We start from the raw sequence: 20,036 nt of genomic DNA on the forward strand, positions 1-20,036 counted from the left end.
TTCATGCACAAGGAGATATCGCGATGTTCATGCACCACGAGATATCGCGATGTTCATGCACAACGAGATATCGCATTGTTCATGCACAACGAGATATCGTGATGTTCATGCACAACGAGATATCGCGATGTTCATGCACAACGAGATATCGCATTGTTCATGCACAACGAGATATCGTGATGTTCATGCACCACGAGATATCGTGATGTTCATGCACAACGAGATATCGCATTGTTCATGCACAACGAGATATCGCGATGTTCATGCACAACGAGATATCGCGATGTTCATGCACAACGAGATATCACGATGTTCATGCACAACAAGATCTTGTGATGTTCATGCAAATCCAAATGTTCACACACTTAGAGATGTCGCGATGTTCACATATAACGAGATATTGCGATGTTCGCAATGAGATATCGATATCTCACGCATGACATGTCACAAGGAGACTTCCCGAGGTTCTTAGATGTTTAAAGTTTGGGATGTTTACGGACAATACACAATCAATATCTCAACATACATCAAGATATCAATGTCCTCATCTGTGAGACTGCTCTACTGACGTTCCCATACAGCAACATCTCGATATCGGAGACGATTCACACACGACATGAAAATTGGATAGAAAAATGAACATTTAACGTATTGTTCGTAAATGTCTTGACATATCTTTCATTTCATGTGCATCGTATCACCGCAACACATCGGCATATCTATAGTTATGTCTGTCAGTGTGTGTGTGTGTGTGTGTGTGTGTGTGTGTGTGTGTGTGAGAGAGAGAGAAATATCGCTGCATCTGAGTATTCAAACACACACACACCAAGGTATCATTCGTATTCACGTACACTATCATGCTGTTCAAGAGACAGTGTTGAAGTCATTGCATGTATATCGAGATATCACAATACTCCTGTCACGATGATGATCAGACTGACAAGTGAGAAGAGGAGAGACAGGGATTAGGGGTTTACAACAAACACACACACACACACACACACACACACACACACACACACACACACACACACACACACACACACACACACACACACACACACACACACACACACACACACACACACACACACACACACATATGGGAGGGTAATTGTCCAACTTAGAACACAGCAAAACAAACGCTGCCACTGAACATCATACATAGAGTGTGTACAACTCTGGTGGAAGTCGCCTCAAAGGAGGCGGGGTTATTATGAACACGTGTAGTGGCATTGTATTTTACACGTATGCTTCAAATAACAGAACAATAAAGGAAACTGTCAATCAATCCATGGACCCTTCCTGCTTCATTGTCTAGGCTCTGCCCCGTGTGCCACTGCTTCAACACACACACACACACACACACACACACACACACACACACACACACACACACACACACCCCACCCCCCAACCACACACATATAATAGGCCAGTTGTGTAATGTCAGTGTTTGTGTGTATGTGTGTGTGTGTGTGTGTGTGTTGGTGTAAGAGGGAGATGTGTTTTTGGCAGTGTTTTGATCATAGAACCGTACACGTGCCAGTCGAGACACGAGAGATCGCCGCGTCAGTGCTTCCGTCAGAAGGCCAAAAAACGTAAAAACCGAACGTTTTTGTTTTGTTGGTTTTCTTTTTTTTTTTTTTTCAAAACACCCTACTATATACAAATCTATCATTTCTACAAATACACAAATCAACAGACTTAAATCGGTACAAAATTAAAACCAAACCGAACCACACGACTGGGGAAAGAGTGGAAAATAAAACATATAAACACATATAAACACGGCATCACAGCAGTTTATTATCGTTTTTTTCACCCTGTAAAAAAGAATAGTCTACGTTTTTTTTTTCCGTATCGCACGCAGCGTAACACAACCCTTAATAAAAAAAATATGTTTCTCTTTTCCTTCCTGCAAGCTTTCCAAAAAAACTTGCCTTTGATAAGCGAAAGAACACAGCACTTTTTTTAAAGCCGAACGTCCAAAATAAATAAAGATCAAATTTTTTTTTCTACGAATTGATAAAAAAAAAAATACAAACAAAAATAAGCGTCAAACACATAAACTCTCTATACAACACAACTGTATGCTGTTTTATTAGTATGAGGTATTCTGAGACATTTGGTAAAAACACGTACACGGCCTGGAGCACGGTGGACACGCCTGCCAGCGAGAAATTGGGTCGGGCTAGTGGTTTGATTCCTTTTGGGGAGGGGTTAATTAGGGAAAGGGGAGGAGCTTCGGTTTATCAGCAAAAGAGTTGCAGGGAAAAAAGGGGTGATTATGTTTTTTTTGTGTTGCATGGCTGCACTGGTGAAAAGCACCACACTGAGAGAGAGAGAGAGAGAGAGAGAGAGAGAGAGAGAGAGAGAGAGAGAGAGAGAGAGAGAGAGAGAAGGGGTAGGAAAAAAAAAGAGAGAGGGAGAGAGACTCTGTAATCATCATTGGCCTTTCGAGAGGCTGAGGTATTTTAATAGTACAACAGAAAGAATGATTGAAATAGAGCGAGAGAGAGAGAGAGAGAGAGAGAGAGAGAGAGAGAGAGAGAGAGAGAGAGAGAGAGGTTAACGGCGGTTTAACACTTTGGTTCAAGCAAGGCACTCGTCCTGTGAGAGTTTTCAATTTTTTTTTGGTTTTATCAAAGTCACACGAGCACGAATGAAAAATAGAGCACACAGAAGTAAAGGAAAGAAAAGAGAGATAGAGAGAGAGTGTGTGTGTGTGTGTGTAAGAGAGAGAGAGAGAGAGAGAGAGAGAGAGGAGAGGAAAGTTAAGGAAAGGAGGCTGGGCAATCATCACACCTTCCATGATATCCACCACGTCGTTCACGAAGGCCGTGCAAAAGAGAGGAAAAGAAAAGAAAAAGGAAAAAAAAAGAACCATCTTTGGTAATCTTTGGTATCTTTAACGTGATTGAAATCACTAATGGAAACTAAGTGAGGTAGCATCTTTGGTTCGCACTAAAAATATACGCAGGTCTGAAGATATTTTCCTCTTTTCTACACGAGGAAGCAGCGTTCATCTTCTCCTTGTCCTCAGATGCAGTACTGGATATATAGATAAAACTCTTTTTTTTTTGGTAAAGCTAACCACACCACACCACACCACATCACACCACACCACATCACACCACACCACACCTGACCAGGGACCACCAGGGACCACCGGGTCAGAAACATGGTGAATGTTGTAGTGGGCCGAATGCAAGCGCTTCCTCGAGGAGGAAAAAACACGAAGCTCGTAATGCTTTCTTCCAAACTGGGTCATGAATAGAATGAATCTGCTGAAAGCGTCAAACCGCCGGTGAGTATGGAGTTTGTAGGTTTTAATAACAGGACGTTACACTTTATTTGGAGTTTGTATATGTGTGTGAGTGTGTGTGCTCTGAACAATTCCTTAAGGACGTATTACCCTTCAGGGGAATCATTCAGAACACCAGAGATGTTGCCTGTACGGTGACATTTTATAGGAAATCATCCAGCCAGGGATGTTTCGGCTTTACTCTGCCCCCTAGTGAATATAATGTGAATAGCAATGTCCACATACACAGACTCTGGGGCAAAAAAACATGGGCTTTTTTTTTGGAGTGTCACAAGGTCATTCAAGGTTATGGTTTATCACAATTACATGTAACATCAATGAGGAATATGGTGGCAGATGGAGAGCCCCACCTACTGGGCTGGAGGAGATTTGCGAATTTTTTGCCGTCAAAATATAAAAAAGATCACGTCACAAGTAACTTCTACGGTAAGTCGATCCTTTACTCCTTCACTGAATTGATTTTTAGTATAGAATTTGATTTGTTTTTAGTTGAAAAGTCGATGAGATTACGTCTCACACTGACTCATGGCTGAACCGCAGATGAATTCACGCAGACTGTTTATTGATAGATAAAAAATGACACACTTCATGTCCTTAATTAAAGTGTGACTACCATCGTTAGAGTTTCACAGGGTTGGATGCTGGATGATACAGGAAACGTGTGACGTGGTTGGTGTGGTTGATTTTTGTTTGTTTTTGGTTGATTGGGTTTTTACAGCACAGCTACTGAAGCGTCCCGACGAGGGTGGGTGGATCTTTGGTGTTTAGCTGCTGGCTTTCTTTCTTTAGTTGTTTTTTTTTTTTTTTGTAAAAAAAACATCAGTTGAGCAAAGTATCTTAAAGTTTTCCCTGAACATGTCACGCCTCAAAGCGGCGAGCGATTGGACAAAGTGTGGATGATTTGAGCGCAAAGTTTCTACCTTATATATATAATATTTGATTAGAGTGTAGAAATTTGGAGCAGTCTCTTCGACACACACTTAACTTCTTTGGTTCCGTACTCGATTGATTGCTAGACGTAAAAAAACGAAACAAAAAACAAACGTGGACGAAGTGGAACGAAAACGCTTCGTTGTTTTCCTGACAGTGAGGAAGAAAGCACCATGAGCAGGACGGGCACGGGTTTCGAGATGGTAAGATGCTACAGCTTCGTGCTTTTATCTTCAATCCCTGGACAATTTGTTTTTATCACGAGTAAAAGGAAAGGAAAGGAATGAGGGTGAGAAAAGGGGGAGGAGTTTCGGAGCACAACGAGTGACATCGCCATCATCACACCTGCACTCGTCTCCGATTGGGACACAGTGCTTAAACTGGTAGAGATGTCACGTGCCTCAAATAAAAAACAACAACAATTAAACAAAACAAAACATTAGGATGACTCTGAGGCGGAGTCGGCGTCCAATCGGTGATGAGAAACAGTCCAACCAATTACGTGAATGGAGAATGAGAGGTGATAGATAGGTGTAGATGTTTGTATGACCAATGGTTCGACAGTAACACTTTCTCTTTTGCAGACAAATCCTAATGAAGTCTTAAATACTCGCTGAAGAAGAAGAAGAAGAAGAAGAAGAAGAAGAAGAAGAAGAAGAAGAAGTCTTTGGTTGTTTGGTTTTTTCTTTGGATATTATATAAATATCAGTATTGTACAAGTCTTAAGGGCAAAAAACAAAACAAAAAAAAAACACTGTCCAGATGTTCTCTGGATGAGTTTTTCTTTTCTTTAAAGTTAAAGCTTTTCCACCGAAGGTTTTTTTTTTTCTTTGGGGTCACATCAGTCTGCAGCTGTTATGCTTTGGTACAAGAGCTGGAGGACGAGTTGGCTGAGTTCCCGCCTCCATCATCCAGCCACTTATCGAGACTCCGCCTCCGAGCGTTCATGAAGAAGTTGCTGACAGTGGCGAGCTCCAGGCCCAGCTGCTGAGAGATGGTGATTTGTAACTCTTTGGACGGACGCTTGTTCTCTTTGAATATTGCATGTAAAGTCCGGCGCTGGACGTCGGTGAAAACGAGACGTGGTTTCTTCGAGACGTTCCCGTGCTCGTTTTTGCCGTGTTCCTGCTCCTTCCTTTTGCAAGCTAAAAGAAACAGAGACAGAAAGACAGAGGAAAGTGTCAGATGTCTGTCTGGTCGTCACTCACGTTCCCCTTCACACGTGTTCATCCGCAACTCTTTCACACTGTTTATCATGATGACTTAAGTATCACGTTTCGTTAAAGAGCAACAAATGTGATTGGCTACAATCTTTAAGCCACGCCCCCTTCTTAACCACTGTTTTGAGGGAGGAAGTGACATCAGTGCTCACTATTATGTTTATATATAACTGAGAATGTTTGGTCTGATTAGACACAGAGACCATTCACCTCTTTTACTTCTTATCTACTTACGGACAACAGAAACCTGAAGAACTGTAACAGTGAAATATCACTAACACTGAACGCTAGCACTAGTTCATCTGTGTGTGTGTGTGTGTGTGTGTGTGTGTGTGTGTGTGTGTGTGTGTGTGTGTGTTGCTAAAGCAAAACAGTCAACAGAGAGATGGTGTAATGAAGCAGAATTACCACATTTTCCTCTAACTGCACATCCCCAGGCACCAGAACACCTGACTTTACCCTATTAAACACCTCTGGGATTAATGTGAATGCTGACTGCACCCCAGGAACCTTCTCACCTTCTCACCTACATCACTACCTGCCTTTACTAACAACCTTGTAGCTGAATATATCTCCACAAATTTCCACAAAATCTATCTATCTGTCCGTCCGTCCGTCCGTCCGTCCGTCCGTCCGTCCGTCCGTCCGTCCGTCCGTCCGTCCGTCCGTCCGTCCGTCCGTCCGTCCGTCCGTCCGTCCGTCCGTCCGTCCGTCCGTCCGTCCGTCCGTCCGTCCGTCCGTCCGTCCGTCTATCTATCTATCTATCTATCTATCTATCTATCTATCTATCTATCTATCTATCTATCTATCTATCTATCTATCTATCTATCTATCCCTGCAGCTGAAGCTATAATAAATGGAAATGAAGGGACACTCAGAAATAAAGGTAAGAAAGTGTAAGATCATAACGAGAACATGTTTCTGTAGCTTCTGTAGACACGATGGAATGTACCTTCAATGATCTAAAGCTTGCAGTGGTTCTTCAGGTTTAATTCTATACTATATAATTATATAAAACATAATGTGAATGATTACTGGATCCCCAACAACATTGAGAGTTATTACAGTGTACTACTGTGATTTCTAAATGTCAAAGAAGTTTTATTGCAGCTCTTAACGTCTCCATGCCAAAACTGAACTGGTGTGAAAGAGATTCAAATGCAATCATCATTTGTGTGATGTAAATCACACAAATGAAGCTCAAAAAATGCACAAATAACTCAAACTACATGCTACTTCACGCTAACAACCAGCACCACTAGAGTCTTCCTCACTACACATGAGGTTCAGTGAAACACAGCACTTTTATTATTATTATTATTAATATTATTATTATTATTATTATTATTATTATTATTATTATTATTATTATTATTACTTTTATTATTATTATTATTATTATTATTATTACTTTTATTATTATTATTATTATTATTATTATTATTATTATTACTTTTATTATTATTATTATTATTATTACTTTTATTATTATTATTATTATTATTATTATTATTATTATTATTATTGTTATCATTATTATTATTATTACTTTTATTATTATTATTATTATTATTATTATTATTGTTATCATTATTATTATTATTATTATTATTATTATTATTATTATTATTATTATTATTATTATTATTACTTTTATTATTATTATTATTATTATTACTTTTATTATTATTATTATTATTATTATTATTATTATTATTATTATTATTGTTATCATTATTATTATTATTATTATTATTATTATTATTATTATTATTATTATTATTACTTTTATTATTATTATTATTATTATTACTTTTATTATTATTATTATTATTATTATTATTATTATTATTATTATTATTGTTATCATTATTATTATTATTACTTTTATTATTATTATTATTATTATTATTATTATTATTGTTATCATTATTATTATTATTATTATTATTATTATTATTATTATTATTGTTATCATTATTATTATTATTATTATTATTATTATTATTATTGTTATCATTATTATCATTATAATTATTATTATTATTATTATGACTTTTATTATTATTATTATTGTTATTATTAAATCTGTAAGAAATCGAAGATTACTGTTCTAAATTCAAGGATAAATTTAGAAGAAAAAAATAATTAGATGAGAGAAAACAAACAAACAAACAAACAAACAAACAAACAAACAAAAACAAACACACAGTGATAAAGACCGGATTTAGTGTAAATTTGATCAATGAAATGTTCAGCTTTGACCTTCCGGTAAGGTGCTCAGAGATCAGTTTAATAAAATATCCTCAACCTCATCCTTATCCTCATCATCATCATCATCATCATCCTCATCATCCTCATCATCATCATTTTCATCATCCTCATCATCATCATCATCATCATCATTTTCATCATCCTCATCATCCTCATCATCATCATCATTTTCATCATCCTCATCATCCTCATCATCCTCCTCATCATCATCCTCATCATCAACCTCATCATCATCATCCTCATCCTCATCATCAACCTCATCATCATCATCATCATCATCATCATCATCCTCATCATCATCATCATCATCATCATCATCATCCTCATCATCAACCTCATCATCATCATCATCATCATCCTCATCAGCATCATTATTTTCATCATCCTCATCATCATCCTCATCATCATCCCCATCATCTTCATCATCCTCATCATCAACCTCATCATCATCCTCATTATCAACCTCATCCTCATCCTCTTCATCAACCTTATCCTCATCATCATCATCCTCTTCATCTTCCTCATCATCAACCTCATCATCATCCTCATCATCATCCTCATCCTCATCATCAACCTCATCATCATCATCCTCATCCTCATCATCAACCTCATCATCATCATCATCATCATCATCATCATCAACCTCATCATCATCAACCTCATCATCATCATCATCATCATCATCATCCTCATCATCAACCTCATCATCATCATCATCATCATCCTCATCAGCATCATTATTTTCATCATCCTCATCATCATCCTCATCATCATCCCCATCATCTTCATCATCCTCATCATCATCCTCATTATCATCCTCATTATCAACCTCATCCTCATCCTCTTCATCAACCTTATCCTCATCATCATCATCCTCTTCATCTTCCTCATCATCAACCTCATCATCATCCTCGTCATCATCCTCATCCTCATCCTCATCATCAACCTCATCATCATCATCATCATCATTTTCATCATCCTCATCATCTACCTCATCATCTTCATCATCATCCTCATTATCTACCTCATCATCTTCATCATCCTCATCATCATCCTTATCATCATCCTCATTATCAACCTCATCCTCATCATCATCCTCTTCATCAACCTTATCCTCATCATCCTCATCCTCTTCATCTTCTTTATCATCATCCTTATAATCATCCTCATCATCATCCTCATCATCAACCTCATTCTTATCATCATCATTTTCCCCTTCATCATCCTCATCATCCTCATCCTCATCATCATGATCCTCCTCATCAGTTGCAGTGCGCTATGAGAATGAATCAGTTCACAGATGGACATAAACAGATGCGTGAAACGGAGAGAAAGTAATTTTGTATAACTGAGGTCTGTTATAAACTCTCTCTTAATGTTTACACCTGAACACAGACACAACAATCAAAAAAACAAGCAAACAAATCAAATAAACAGAGTTTAATAAGCATGATTAATAATTAACATATTTTTGCTGATGCAGGCAGAAATACGGGGCGAACAATGCGGCAATAAAAACTCATATATATAAAACAAACACATTATATATTTATATAAACATGGCGGATGTGTTTATGTTTCTGTGGAGTGGATGAAGGCGGAGATAATGAGCGAGCGCACGAGCTTCGCGTTTATTGATTAATTCAAATAAACGCGGATCAAAGTAATAAGAATAATAACTAACACCACCTTAACAGTGTGTGTGTGTGTGTGTGTGTGTGTGTGTGTGTGTGTGTGTGTAAGAGAGAAAGGATGTACACTAAAGATTCGCTACATAAATATACCCGAACACACGTGAGCGCGCACCCAGAATAAATAGCTTACAATCAAATAGATAAAAATGTCAATAAACGTCTCTCTCTCTCTCTCTCTCTCTCTCTCTCTCTCTCTCTCTCTCTCTCTCTCTCTCTCTCAGACAGACAGACACACACACACACACACACACACACACACACACACACACACACACACACACACACACACACACACACACACACACACATTAAATCTAAGCAGATCTATTAGCTACTGATACTGTTACTAAAATAACAATAAAATCTAATAACAAAAATGTCAAAACAGTCGAAGGAAGCAGACAGACAGGTGGAGTGTATTGAAGCAGACAGACAGGTGGAGTGTGTGGAGGCAGACAGACAGGTGGAGTGTGTGGAGGCAGACAGACAGGTGGAGTGTATCGAAGCAGACAGACAGGTGGAGTGTATTGAAGCAGACAGACAGGTGGGGTGTGTAAGAGCAGACAGACAGGTGGAGTGTATGGAGGCAGACAGAGAGGTGGAGTGTATGGAGGCAGACAGACAGGTGGAGTGTATGGAGGCAGACAGACAGGTGGAGTGTATCGAAGCAGACAGACAGGTGGAGTGTATTGAAGCAGACAGACAGGTGGGGTGTGTGAAAGCAGACAGACAGGTGGAGTGTATGGAGGCAGACAGAGAGGTGGAGTGTATGAAAGCAGACCGACAGGTGGAGTGTATGGAGGCAGACAGACAGGTGGAGTGTATTGAAGCAGACAGACAGGTGGAGTGTATGGAGACAGACAGACAGGTGGAGTGTATTAAAGCAGACAGACAGGTGGAGTGTATGGAGACAGACAGACAGGTGGAGTGTATTGAAGCAGACAGACAGGTGGAGTGTATGGAGACAGACAGACAGGTGGAGTGTATGGAGACAGACAGACAGGTGGAGTGTATTGAAGCAGACAGACAGGTGAAGTGTGTGAAAGCAGACAGACAGGTGGAGTGTATGGAGGCAGACAGAGAGGTGGAGTGTATGAAAGCAGACCGACAGGTGGAGTGTATGGAGGCAGACAGACAGGTGGAGTGTATTGAAGCAGACAGACAGGTGGAGTGTATAGAGACAGACAGACAGGTGGAGTGTATTGAAGCAGACAGACAGGTGGAGTGTATGGAGACAGACAGACAGGTGGAGTGTATTGAAGCAGACAGACAGGTGAAGTGTGTGAAAGCAGACAGACAGGTGGAGTGTATGGAGACAGACAGACAGGTGGAGTGTATGGAGACAGACAGACAGGTGAAGTGTGTGAAAGCAGACAGACAGGTGGAGTGTATTGAAGCAGACAGACAGGTGGAGTGTATTGAAGCAGACAGACAGGTGGAGTGTATTGAAGCAGACAGACAGGTGGAGTGTATTGAAGCAGACAGACAGGTGGAGTGTATTGAAGCAGACAGACAGGTGGAGTGTATGGAGTCGAGCGGCGCCAGACGTCTTCATCTCTCTACACATTGATTCTCTAAAAAATAAAACCTTATTAGGGCCTTAATGTTTGGAGTCACAACACACACACACACACACACACACACACACACACACACACACACACACACACACACACACACACACACACACACACACACACACACTGGTCTATTGCTCAGTCCGTGGGCTTTTTTGGTTTCTGTAATGTTGTTAAATGCTAAAGATGGAATAAGAAACACGCGTTATAACGGGAATATTATAAACTGCATGTTTCACCGCGTCACTGTTTAAAAACCGATCAAATAAATAAAATAAAAATCAAATCAACACAAAGTCACCCGGACCATTTTTAACTCAAAGATACACAGCAGTGGTATAAAACATGACCTAGACGCTCCTTAACACCAAGCAATTGTACATGATGCACACTGATCATTTATAAACACACACACACACACACACACACACACACACACACACACACACACACACACACACACACACACACGTGACACATTCGTACCATTTCAACAGAAAAAAATTAAATAAAGCTTTTAAAATCATATTGGTTGATTTAATTAATTTTGTAGGATCAGTGGGGACCTTGCTTTTAAACCGTGATGGCTTCCTAAGAACCACTACCACAAACATCACCATCTACAAGATCAACATCATAAATCTTCAAACAGAAGAGGAGCTAGAAAAAAATTAATAATAATAATAATAATAATAATAATAATAATAATAATAATAATAATAATAATAATAAGAAGAGATCTTAAAACAGATCCTGTGTAAAATAACTATTATTATTGGGTCTGTTTTATTATTATTATTATTATTATTATTATTATTATTATTATTATTATTATTATTAGACTGTTTTTATTATTAATTTTAATCACAAATTCGCGCCTATTGTTGTCTTGTTTTATACGTTTCTACACGTCCAGTTTTTCATAAATAAACTGCTAAATATAAGTAAATAGCAGGAGTATTAAAGTTCAATAAAAAAAATCAATATAATTCAATAATTCAATAGTGATTTATTTATCAGAACGACGGGACGCTTTAATAAAATAGAAATAAAATTATGAAGGCATGAGATGAGACAGTGGAGTGTGGAAATGTCATTTTAATGGAATTTCTGTAATAATAATAATAATAATAATAATAATAATAATAATAATAATAATAATAATAATAATAATAATAATAATAATAATAAAACAGACCCACATGAGGGACTGACCTGCAAGGCGCAGCGCGGACATCCTCTGGAACTCGGGCTCCTGCAACCATTTCCACATGCGGCGGAACGTCTCCCGACCGGACTTGAGCTTGCTCCAGGGTTTGGGGTTCCTCAGCAGGTCGGAGAGCGTTCCCTGTGAGCGGCACAGCACGCGCTGTGCGAAAATAGCCTGCGGGATACTGTAGCGCTTCAGCTCCGTGGTGATCCTCTGCGCCACCTCCTTGGTGTTCACCTCCTCGACAGGCGCCGCGTGCTCGCGGTCCCGCACGGCTCCGAGAGCTCCCTGCGCGTGGTGATGGTGGTGGTGGTGGTGTCCCTGCGCCGCGCTCATGTGGGCGTGCGGGTGATGAGGGTGGTGGTGGTGCTGGTGGTGGTGATGGTGGTGATGGATGCCGTTGATTTGCACCATCATGCCCGCTGCCGGCGAGGAGGACGAGGACGAGGACGACGAAGAGTTGGACGAGGTGACGCTGCTCGCGTGCATGGACGGGTGATGGGAGTCGAACGCGGCCGGCGCGAGCATCTTCTCGTGGCCGTAAGGCGGCGGCGGAGGTGGAGGCGGCGGCGCCAGCGCGTGCTGGGAGCCGTGGATGGAGCCCATGCTCGCTACGTCCTTGTGGTAGGGCGCGTAGAGGTTGTTGACGGAGGCCAGCGCGCGCTCGTCGCGCATGAGCGTGAAGCTCCCGCTCACGTTCCCCGCGATCCTCTGGTGAGGATGGGCATGAGGATGATGAGGAAACTTGTCGGACACGGTGGAGATGGGTGGTAGGGGCTGCAGCGGTGTGAGTGTGGTGTACGCGCCTCCCATGCCCATCCCGGCGGTCGCCTCGCACGCCATGGCGCCGCTCATCGCCGCGTGCAGGTGTCCCGCGAGTCCTGCGTGGTCCGGGGGACGGTGCTGGTGCGGATGCGGGTGGGCGTGCGGGTGATGAGGATGGGGATGGTGCGGATGAGGATAGTCGCCGCTCTCCAGGATGGACGCCATGCCCGCCGCGGAGCGCGCGTGGGCCGCCGCCGCCACCTGCTCATGGCTCGCGCCGTGCAGGTCGCCCAGGCTCTCCATCGACAGCTGCGCGTTCATCGTGCGCAGGAGCCCGTGGACAAATCATCTATCTATCTGCTCGCCCAAGAGTCAGAAGTTCCTCACGTGCGTAAAAGTTACTATCTCCTTTGCCTCCTAATCCTGCAAAAATCCTTTTTTTTTTTATTATAATTATACTATTTTTTGTATCATTTAATTACTTTTTTTTTTTTTTTTTAAGAATAAATGTTTTTTTTTTATTATTATTCTCCGATTGCTTTGGTTTGGCTGTTTAAAAGAAAAAAAAAGTTAAATTTAAGATGTTCTAGCATCCAGCATAATAGAAAAAAAAAAAGAAAAAGAAAAAGTGTTTTATGTATCCAGTCGCTTTTGGGTCACGAAAAAAGGAGATAAAAAAACAACAGGAAGGAGTGAAATAAACACGCGTGATTTTAAGGCCCCGGTGTGTGTCGCAGCGCGTGCTGGGCTGTGGTGGTGGTGTGATGGTTCTCCCTGGGTCCGGCCATGCTGCTGCTGCCGCTCCTCCTCTTCTCTTCCTTTTCTTTCGACGCTTCTGACTGACTGATTGCTGAAGTCCCTACACCGCCGGCGCGCACGCGCACTCGCCATTCCGCCCGGCCCCGCCCACCGCGCTTGAGCCCTTTGTGACGTCACCTTGCAGCGCTGTTTTTCAAAGCAACACAAACCCGAGTTGTGTAAGAGATTTGTTTCTGCATTCAGTGCACCGTGAACATTCAGCACTGTGGTTCAGGGGGCGTGAACATTCAGCACTGTGGTTCAGGGGCGTGGCTTATGTCTTACACTAACAGCTTGTTTGCAACTATTTATGTAGTGTTTTTGTCTCGCGCCTGTTCTCTCAAAAGCAATGGCATGGGTGAAGGCATGGGTGAAGATGTAGCTACCCATCACCTGCCTTTAAATGTGCAGGAGAGGTGGTGTTTACAGTTGTCTTTGAAGGTGTAGATGATGGTGCGGGTGAAGGCATGGATGAAGGTGTGGGTGAAAGTGTGGGTGAAGGCTAGAAGTTGTAAGTAAAACCATGGTTGGATGTGTAGGTGAAGGTGTGGGTGAAGGTGTGGGTGAAGGTGTGAAGTTGTTAGTAAAGCCATGGTTGGATGTGTAGGTGAAGGTACGGGTGAAGGCGTGATTGGAAGCAGGGTAGAGGTCTGAGTGAAGGGATGGGTGTAAGTGAAGTCATGTTTGGAGGTGTTGGTGAAGGAGCAGATAAAGACACTGCATTGTAGACCGTTCCAGGATGGACGTTAGTGTTCAGGGTGGACTGAAAGAATTCCAGAGTCCTGCACAAAGCCCCGAGCTCCTCACCAACACTGAACACCTTTGGGATTAAATTGAAAATGAATTTCCCAGTAGAGTGGAGAATATTATAACAACATAAAACCAAAAAAATCCAAAATTTGACATTCAACAAAGGTTGTGGGTGTGAAGATCAGGAATGCAAATTAATTTTCCATTGTGTACATTCACACTAATATGAAACTCAGTGAGAAATGAAGATGTTCTGCAGAACCTTCATGGTTTATTTTTCAGAGCTGAAATGTAGATTAATTAGGAAGTTGGGAGGCAGACAGAGACAGGACAAATCTCCTTGCTTGTGGTTGAACTGCTTCAAGTAATAAACCATAAACTCTGAGAAAGTGAACACGTTTATTATAAAGACACTTTATTAAATACACTCGTTTATCAGAAAGATTTTTGCACAAGTTTCGTTTACATTAAACACACTGGATACAAAAATGTATACAAATCACGATCATCATCATCATCATCATCATCATCATCATCATCATCATCATCATCATCAATCAAAATCATTTGATCAATCAGATACATTTTTATGAATCACATACACACACATGAACTTATATATTTATATACATTTATACACCACTGTTGAATTCTACATTGTGACTGAACAGATGTTTGTGTCCAGCTGCTCTCACACCAGTGCAGGTGTACATCAACTTGTTCTGGTTATTTGAATAAAAACAGTATATAAATATTGATTAGATGTTTATTTAGCATGTATGGAAAAGTCTTCAGTGTCAGCGCCTTGTACAAGTCGTCAATAAAGCTGTAGGTTCACACGCGATTCTTTGTGTTTTCTGTGTTTTGACAGAGAGAATAAGAAGAGTTTAGTGAGGGAATGTGTGTTTATGTGTGTTTATAGTTACTATGACGTAAGTGAGACACGTCAGGAACACCCTGAACACGAACTCTTTATACAAGTGACATTAGTGTTTGTTTGAAGGAGACTTTAGCATGGAAAGTGCAAAATACAATCACAAACACAAAGCACAGGGCCATGAGGTTCTACAGGCTTGTGTCTGTGGTGCTTAGGGTGGGGTTCAGGCCCATCCAGGGGTTTATGAGGCCCAGCCAGAAGCCCACCCACACAGGATCTTAAAACATTACCAGGAACAAGGAACTTTATAAATGTGATTATTTTCACATTCTAGCTATTATATGACTTCCTAAATTAAATAAATAAATAAATAAACGGACAAAGTAGCAAACACAAACACAAACAAATAAATCAATAATGAAATCCTAATTATGGAATAAATAAGAGGAGCATGTAAAAAATATAAATATATTTGTTTGGCTTGAGAAGAATATTTATTATTACGCTTTTGGCAACACGAGTGGTTTGGATTTTGTTGGAACAATCAATAATAAAAAACTTCAATACATAACAAACAAACAAAAAAGAGTCAAGATTTTTTGAGGAATAAAAGTCAGAAATGACCAACCACAACAACAACAACAACAACAACAACAACAACAACAAAAAACATATCATGGTATCAACAAACAAACAGATGAATAGATAAACAAACAAACAAGCAGCTTGATATTAGGATTGCATTGGGAATAAAGCTCATTAATAAAAAACGTCATGGAACAAACAAACAAACAAACAAACAAACAAACAAACAAACAAACAAACAAACAAACGTGTTTGGTAGTTGAGCAGTTGAATTATTGAATTATAAATAATTAAAATGATATTGTTTGTTTGTTTGTCTATAAATTATTGGTGTAAATTAAAGGGTCTGTAACTGATTGTTGAAACTGTGATTTGAACATTTCAATAAAACGTTTTTGCAAACGATCCCCAGTGACGTCACATGGGCGTTCCGACGGCCGCGTGAAAACTTCATTACGTGTTTCCATGGTAACTGATCAGCCCAACGAGGCAAAAACAACGGAGGGGTGTGTGTGTGGGCGGAGCTTCACGCGTTAAAGCATTAAAAAACCTTTTAAAGCTCGAAGTGGTGTAATTGAATTATTCATTAAATATTTAAAGGGCGTTTGAGTGTTTATTACAGATTGATGAACGCTGTTATCGCTGTTATTGTCCAGAGGATTGGAGACACACTGGAGATCAGATTTAGCTCCAAATGTACACTTTCATTTTCTGTCTGCTTGGTGTAGGAATAAATAGCCTAAAGAAAATCTAAAGAAAATATGATCTTAGTGATAATTATAAAACCGTCATAAATACATAAATTACAATATAAAAAAAACAACAACTAAACAAACAAACAAACAATCAAATACTGCGAAAATTCTTAATTTTAATAGAAAAGTGCAGAGTGGTAATACTGGTCTATATTAGTCTCACGCGCGCGTGTGTGTGTGTGTGTGTGTGTGTGTGGGGGGGGGGGGGGGGGGGGGCGGAAAGACGTTTGGAAATGAATTACAAAATAAGCGCGTAAAAACATTCTCCAGCAGAACCCTCAGTCCTGCACCGTGTAAAGTTTTGGGAAAAAATGTTTAATTCTGAATATAAACTCGATTCACTTATTAAAATTAGAGTGGAAATTTAAAATCCCTTTTAAAAGCACAAAATGAGTTGAGAAATATTTATTCAAAAAAGATTATTTTTTTCTGTTCTATATATAACATTTTGTAAGTAAATTAATTTTTTGTATTTTGAAAACCAAAATGATGGATTGTTTGTAATTCACTAAACAAAGTGTTGCTCAGTTTACAAAAAAAAAAAAACGAAAAGAAAACTTAATATCGATATTTAGATTTAATGAACATGAACTAATATTAAAATGTACTAAAAATGAAATAAAGGTATTTTACCAACCAGCGGGAATTTACTGCAATGTTTTTTTTTTTCAATTCCAAACATTCAATTTCATGAATCAATATAAAAAACAGACAAACAAACAAATGCAGAGAAAATAAAAGAAACGATTACACACGTGTATTATTATTATTATTATTATTATTATTATTATTATTATTATTATTATTATTATTATTATTATTATTATTATTATAGTTTATTATTATTTTATATTAATAAGTACGTTTAACTTTGGTGATTTAGTTGTTGTATTTATTTCTGTATATAATAAATATACTTTGTGATAATGTTATTAATAAATACACTGGGTATATTACCGCATGTGTCCAATATAGTATTTGTTGTTTTATTAAAATAAAAATAAAAAAACCCAAAAACGGTTTAATGATTAAAATAAATTCATGCTGTGGGTTAAAATCTAATGATGCTGAATCCGATTGTGCCCCTGATTGGAATGTATCTGAAATATAAATATGAATAAGAGAATTGTGTGCTGAGAGAAACAGATGGAGAGCGAGATGTAAACTCGGGTCTTCTCAGGAAGTGAAAGTGATTAATCCCCGGATCGATGGTGAATTAGATGATCACACAACCATCAGGTTTAAACCTGAAGTCGGGTCTACATGAACACAATCACACAGAGTAATGATCCGATTACTCTCACATCAGACGTCTGATTACTTACACCATGTTCAAGCAGATGGACTTCGATTCAAATATTTGTGTCGTCTGTAATTTTCACGGACTTTAAACTTAAACACACAAACATAAAAAAACAAACAAAAAGAAAAAACACAAATGACGCAAAAGCACGTGTTTGTGTGTGTTTTCTAAGAGCAAGTAAATCACATGTTTATGATTTATTTAACATCATGTCAAACTGTAACTGCTCATTTATTACAATTAGTTTTTAGTAAATCATATACAATTTATATTAATGCAGCTCATAAATACAGAACCAAAAGGGTTAATTTTTCTCCAGGAATTAATAAAAAACTGAACTGAGTGTAAATCAGATTATTAGAATTATTATTGTTTTAATTGTAATTATCATCTGATTAAAGCAAAAATAATCACCAGAAAATAACAGAACAGTTTTCATGCTTCTGTTTCCCAAATATTTCCTGCTTATAGACAATTTATTTATTTTTGTTTGTTTGTATGATTTACTGTATATTTGCATCTATCTATCTATCTATCTATCTATCTATCTATCTATCTATCTATCTATCTATCTATCTATCTATCTATCTATCTATCTATCTATCTATCTATCTATCTATCATCTATCTGTCTATCCTCTAAAATCACGAGCACCACAAACTATACGATTAATCATTTTTGTATCAAGTCGTAAATCCGACTTGCAGTAATTCCTAACCTCAACCTCTAACAACATTTAAGATCAGATCTATTTATCACTGATCCCCCCGGTCTAAAAAACGAATAAAAATGGATGTGAAACGGAGCAACACGGCCATTTTATGATGAGAAGATGAGAAGACGAGGCCTACTGATTGAGAAGACAAAAAAATGAGAGGCTCACCATCATCATCATCATCATCATCATCATCATCATCATCATGATGTTATTGATTGATCAGCTGTGGATTTAGAGCAGGTGATCGATTACAGGTTTTTCTTTCTACTGGGAAAATCTGATTATTATAAAGAGATCACGAGGGTTAAATAAAAACTGATGAAATCACTGCAGGAGTTTTGCGGCCTTGAGCTCGAGATATTTTCATGAAAAATCTAAACACAAGAACCTGCAGCAGATCTCTGACCTTATTATTATTATTATTATTTTTATTATTATTATTATTATTATTATTATTATTATTATTATTATTATTGGGAACATGCGTGTTAAATGCGCCTTATTTTATTTGTGAATAATTTATAGAATAATATAGATTTTTTTTATTTTTAGATGTATTTTGGTGGTGGAAATTTCAACATCTTTCTCAAATCCACAAGTCTGCAGATCTCCACAGGAACCCAAATGTCAGTGCATGCATTTAACCCCCCCCCCCCCCCTCTCTCTCTCTCTCTCTCTCTCTCTCTCTCTCTCTCTCTCTCTTCTACAACTCATCAGCCTCCAGGAGGAGCTTCTAAGCTGTCTTTCACGCCTGATCATTTCATCTTATTTTTCTTTCTTTACCTTTTTTGTCCAAAGTGTTCTTAATGCTGCTGCTGCAAAAAAGTAAACAATCATCTGTGACGTTTAAACACGTCATAAACTTTAAAAACCGACTCAACAAAATCCGAACGTTTCTTCACTTTCCTCGCAAGAACCAGTCTTCCCTCACGAGCGCGTCTTCCTTCTCTTCTTCCTCCTCCTCCATCTCCATGTCCACCTCCACCTCCATCACCTCCACCACCTTCGGTACAATGGGCGTTTCCACGAGCCTCCACATCCCGTGCAGAAGATACCAAAAACCCAAATCAGCGTCTTGAAGGAAAAAGAAAAAAAAAATCCCAGAAAAGTCGGAGGTGGAAAAAATGTCGCATCCGTTTGTGCGCCTTGTGCGCGTGCAGTCCGGTGAGAAGGTTCACTCGGCGCGCGCTTGATACCGACACCGACCCGAGGCGTGCTGCTGCTGGAAAGAAAGAGAAGGGAAGGAGGGAGA

At 39.1% G+C, this 20,036-nt stretch overlaps 1 protein-coding gene across 1 annotated transcript; it reads right to left on the reverse strand.

Annotated features, from left to right (window-relative positions):
* Window positions 1-930: 930 nt before the first annotated feature.
* onecut1 (one cut homeobox 1) lies at window positions 931-13,428 on the reverse strand. The gene is made up of 2 exons (XM_083552448.1): window positions 12,239-13,428; window positions 931-5,403 (listed from the first exon to the last, which is right to left on the reverse strand). Exons 1-2 carry the CDS (start codon window positions 13,317-13,319, stop codon window positions 5,114-5,116), a joined length of 1,371 nt encoding a protein of 456 aa, XP_083408574.1. The 5' UTR covers window positions 13,320-13,428; the 3' UTR covers window positions 931-5,113.
* Window positions 13,429-20,036: the final 6,608 nt, after the last annotated feature.

This window comes from Silurus aristotelis, assembly GCF_946808225.1.
Source record: "Silurus aristotelis genome assembly, chromosome: 10".
In the NCBI taxonomy this organism is placed as follows: domain Eukaryota; kingdom Metazoa; phylum Chordata; class Actinopteri; order Siluriformes; family Siluridae; genus Silurus; species Silurus aristotelis.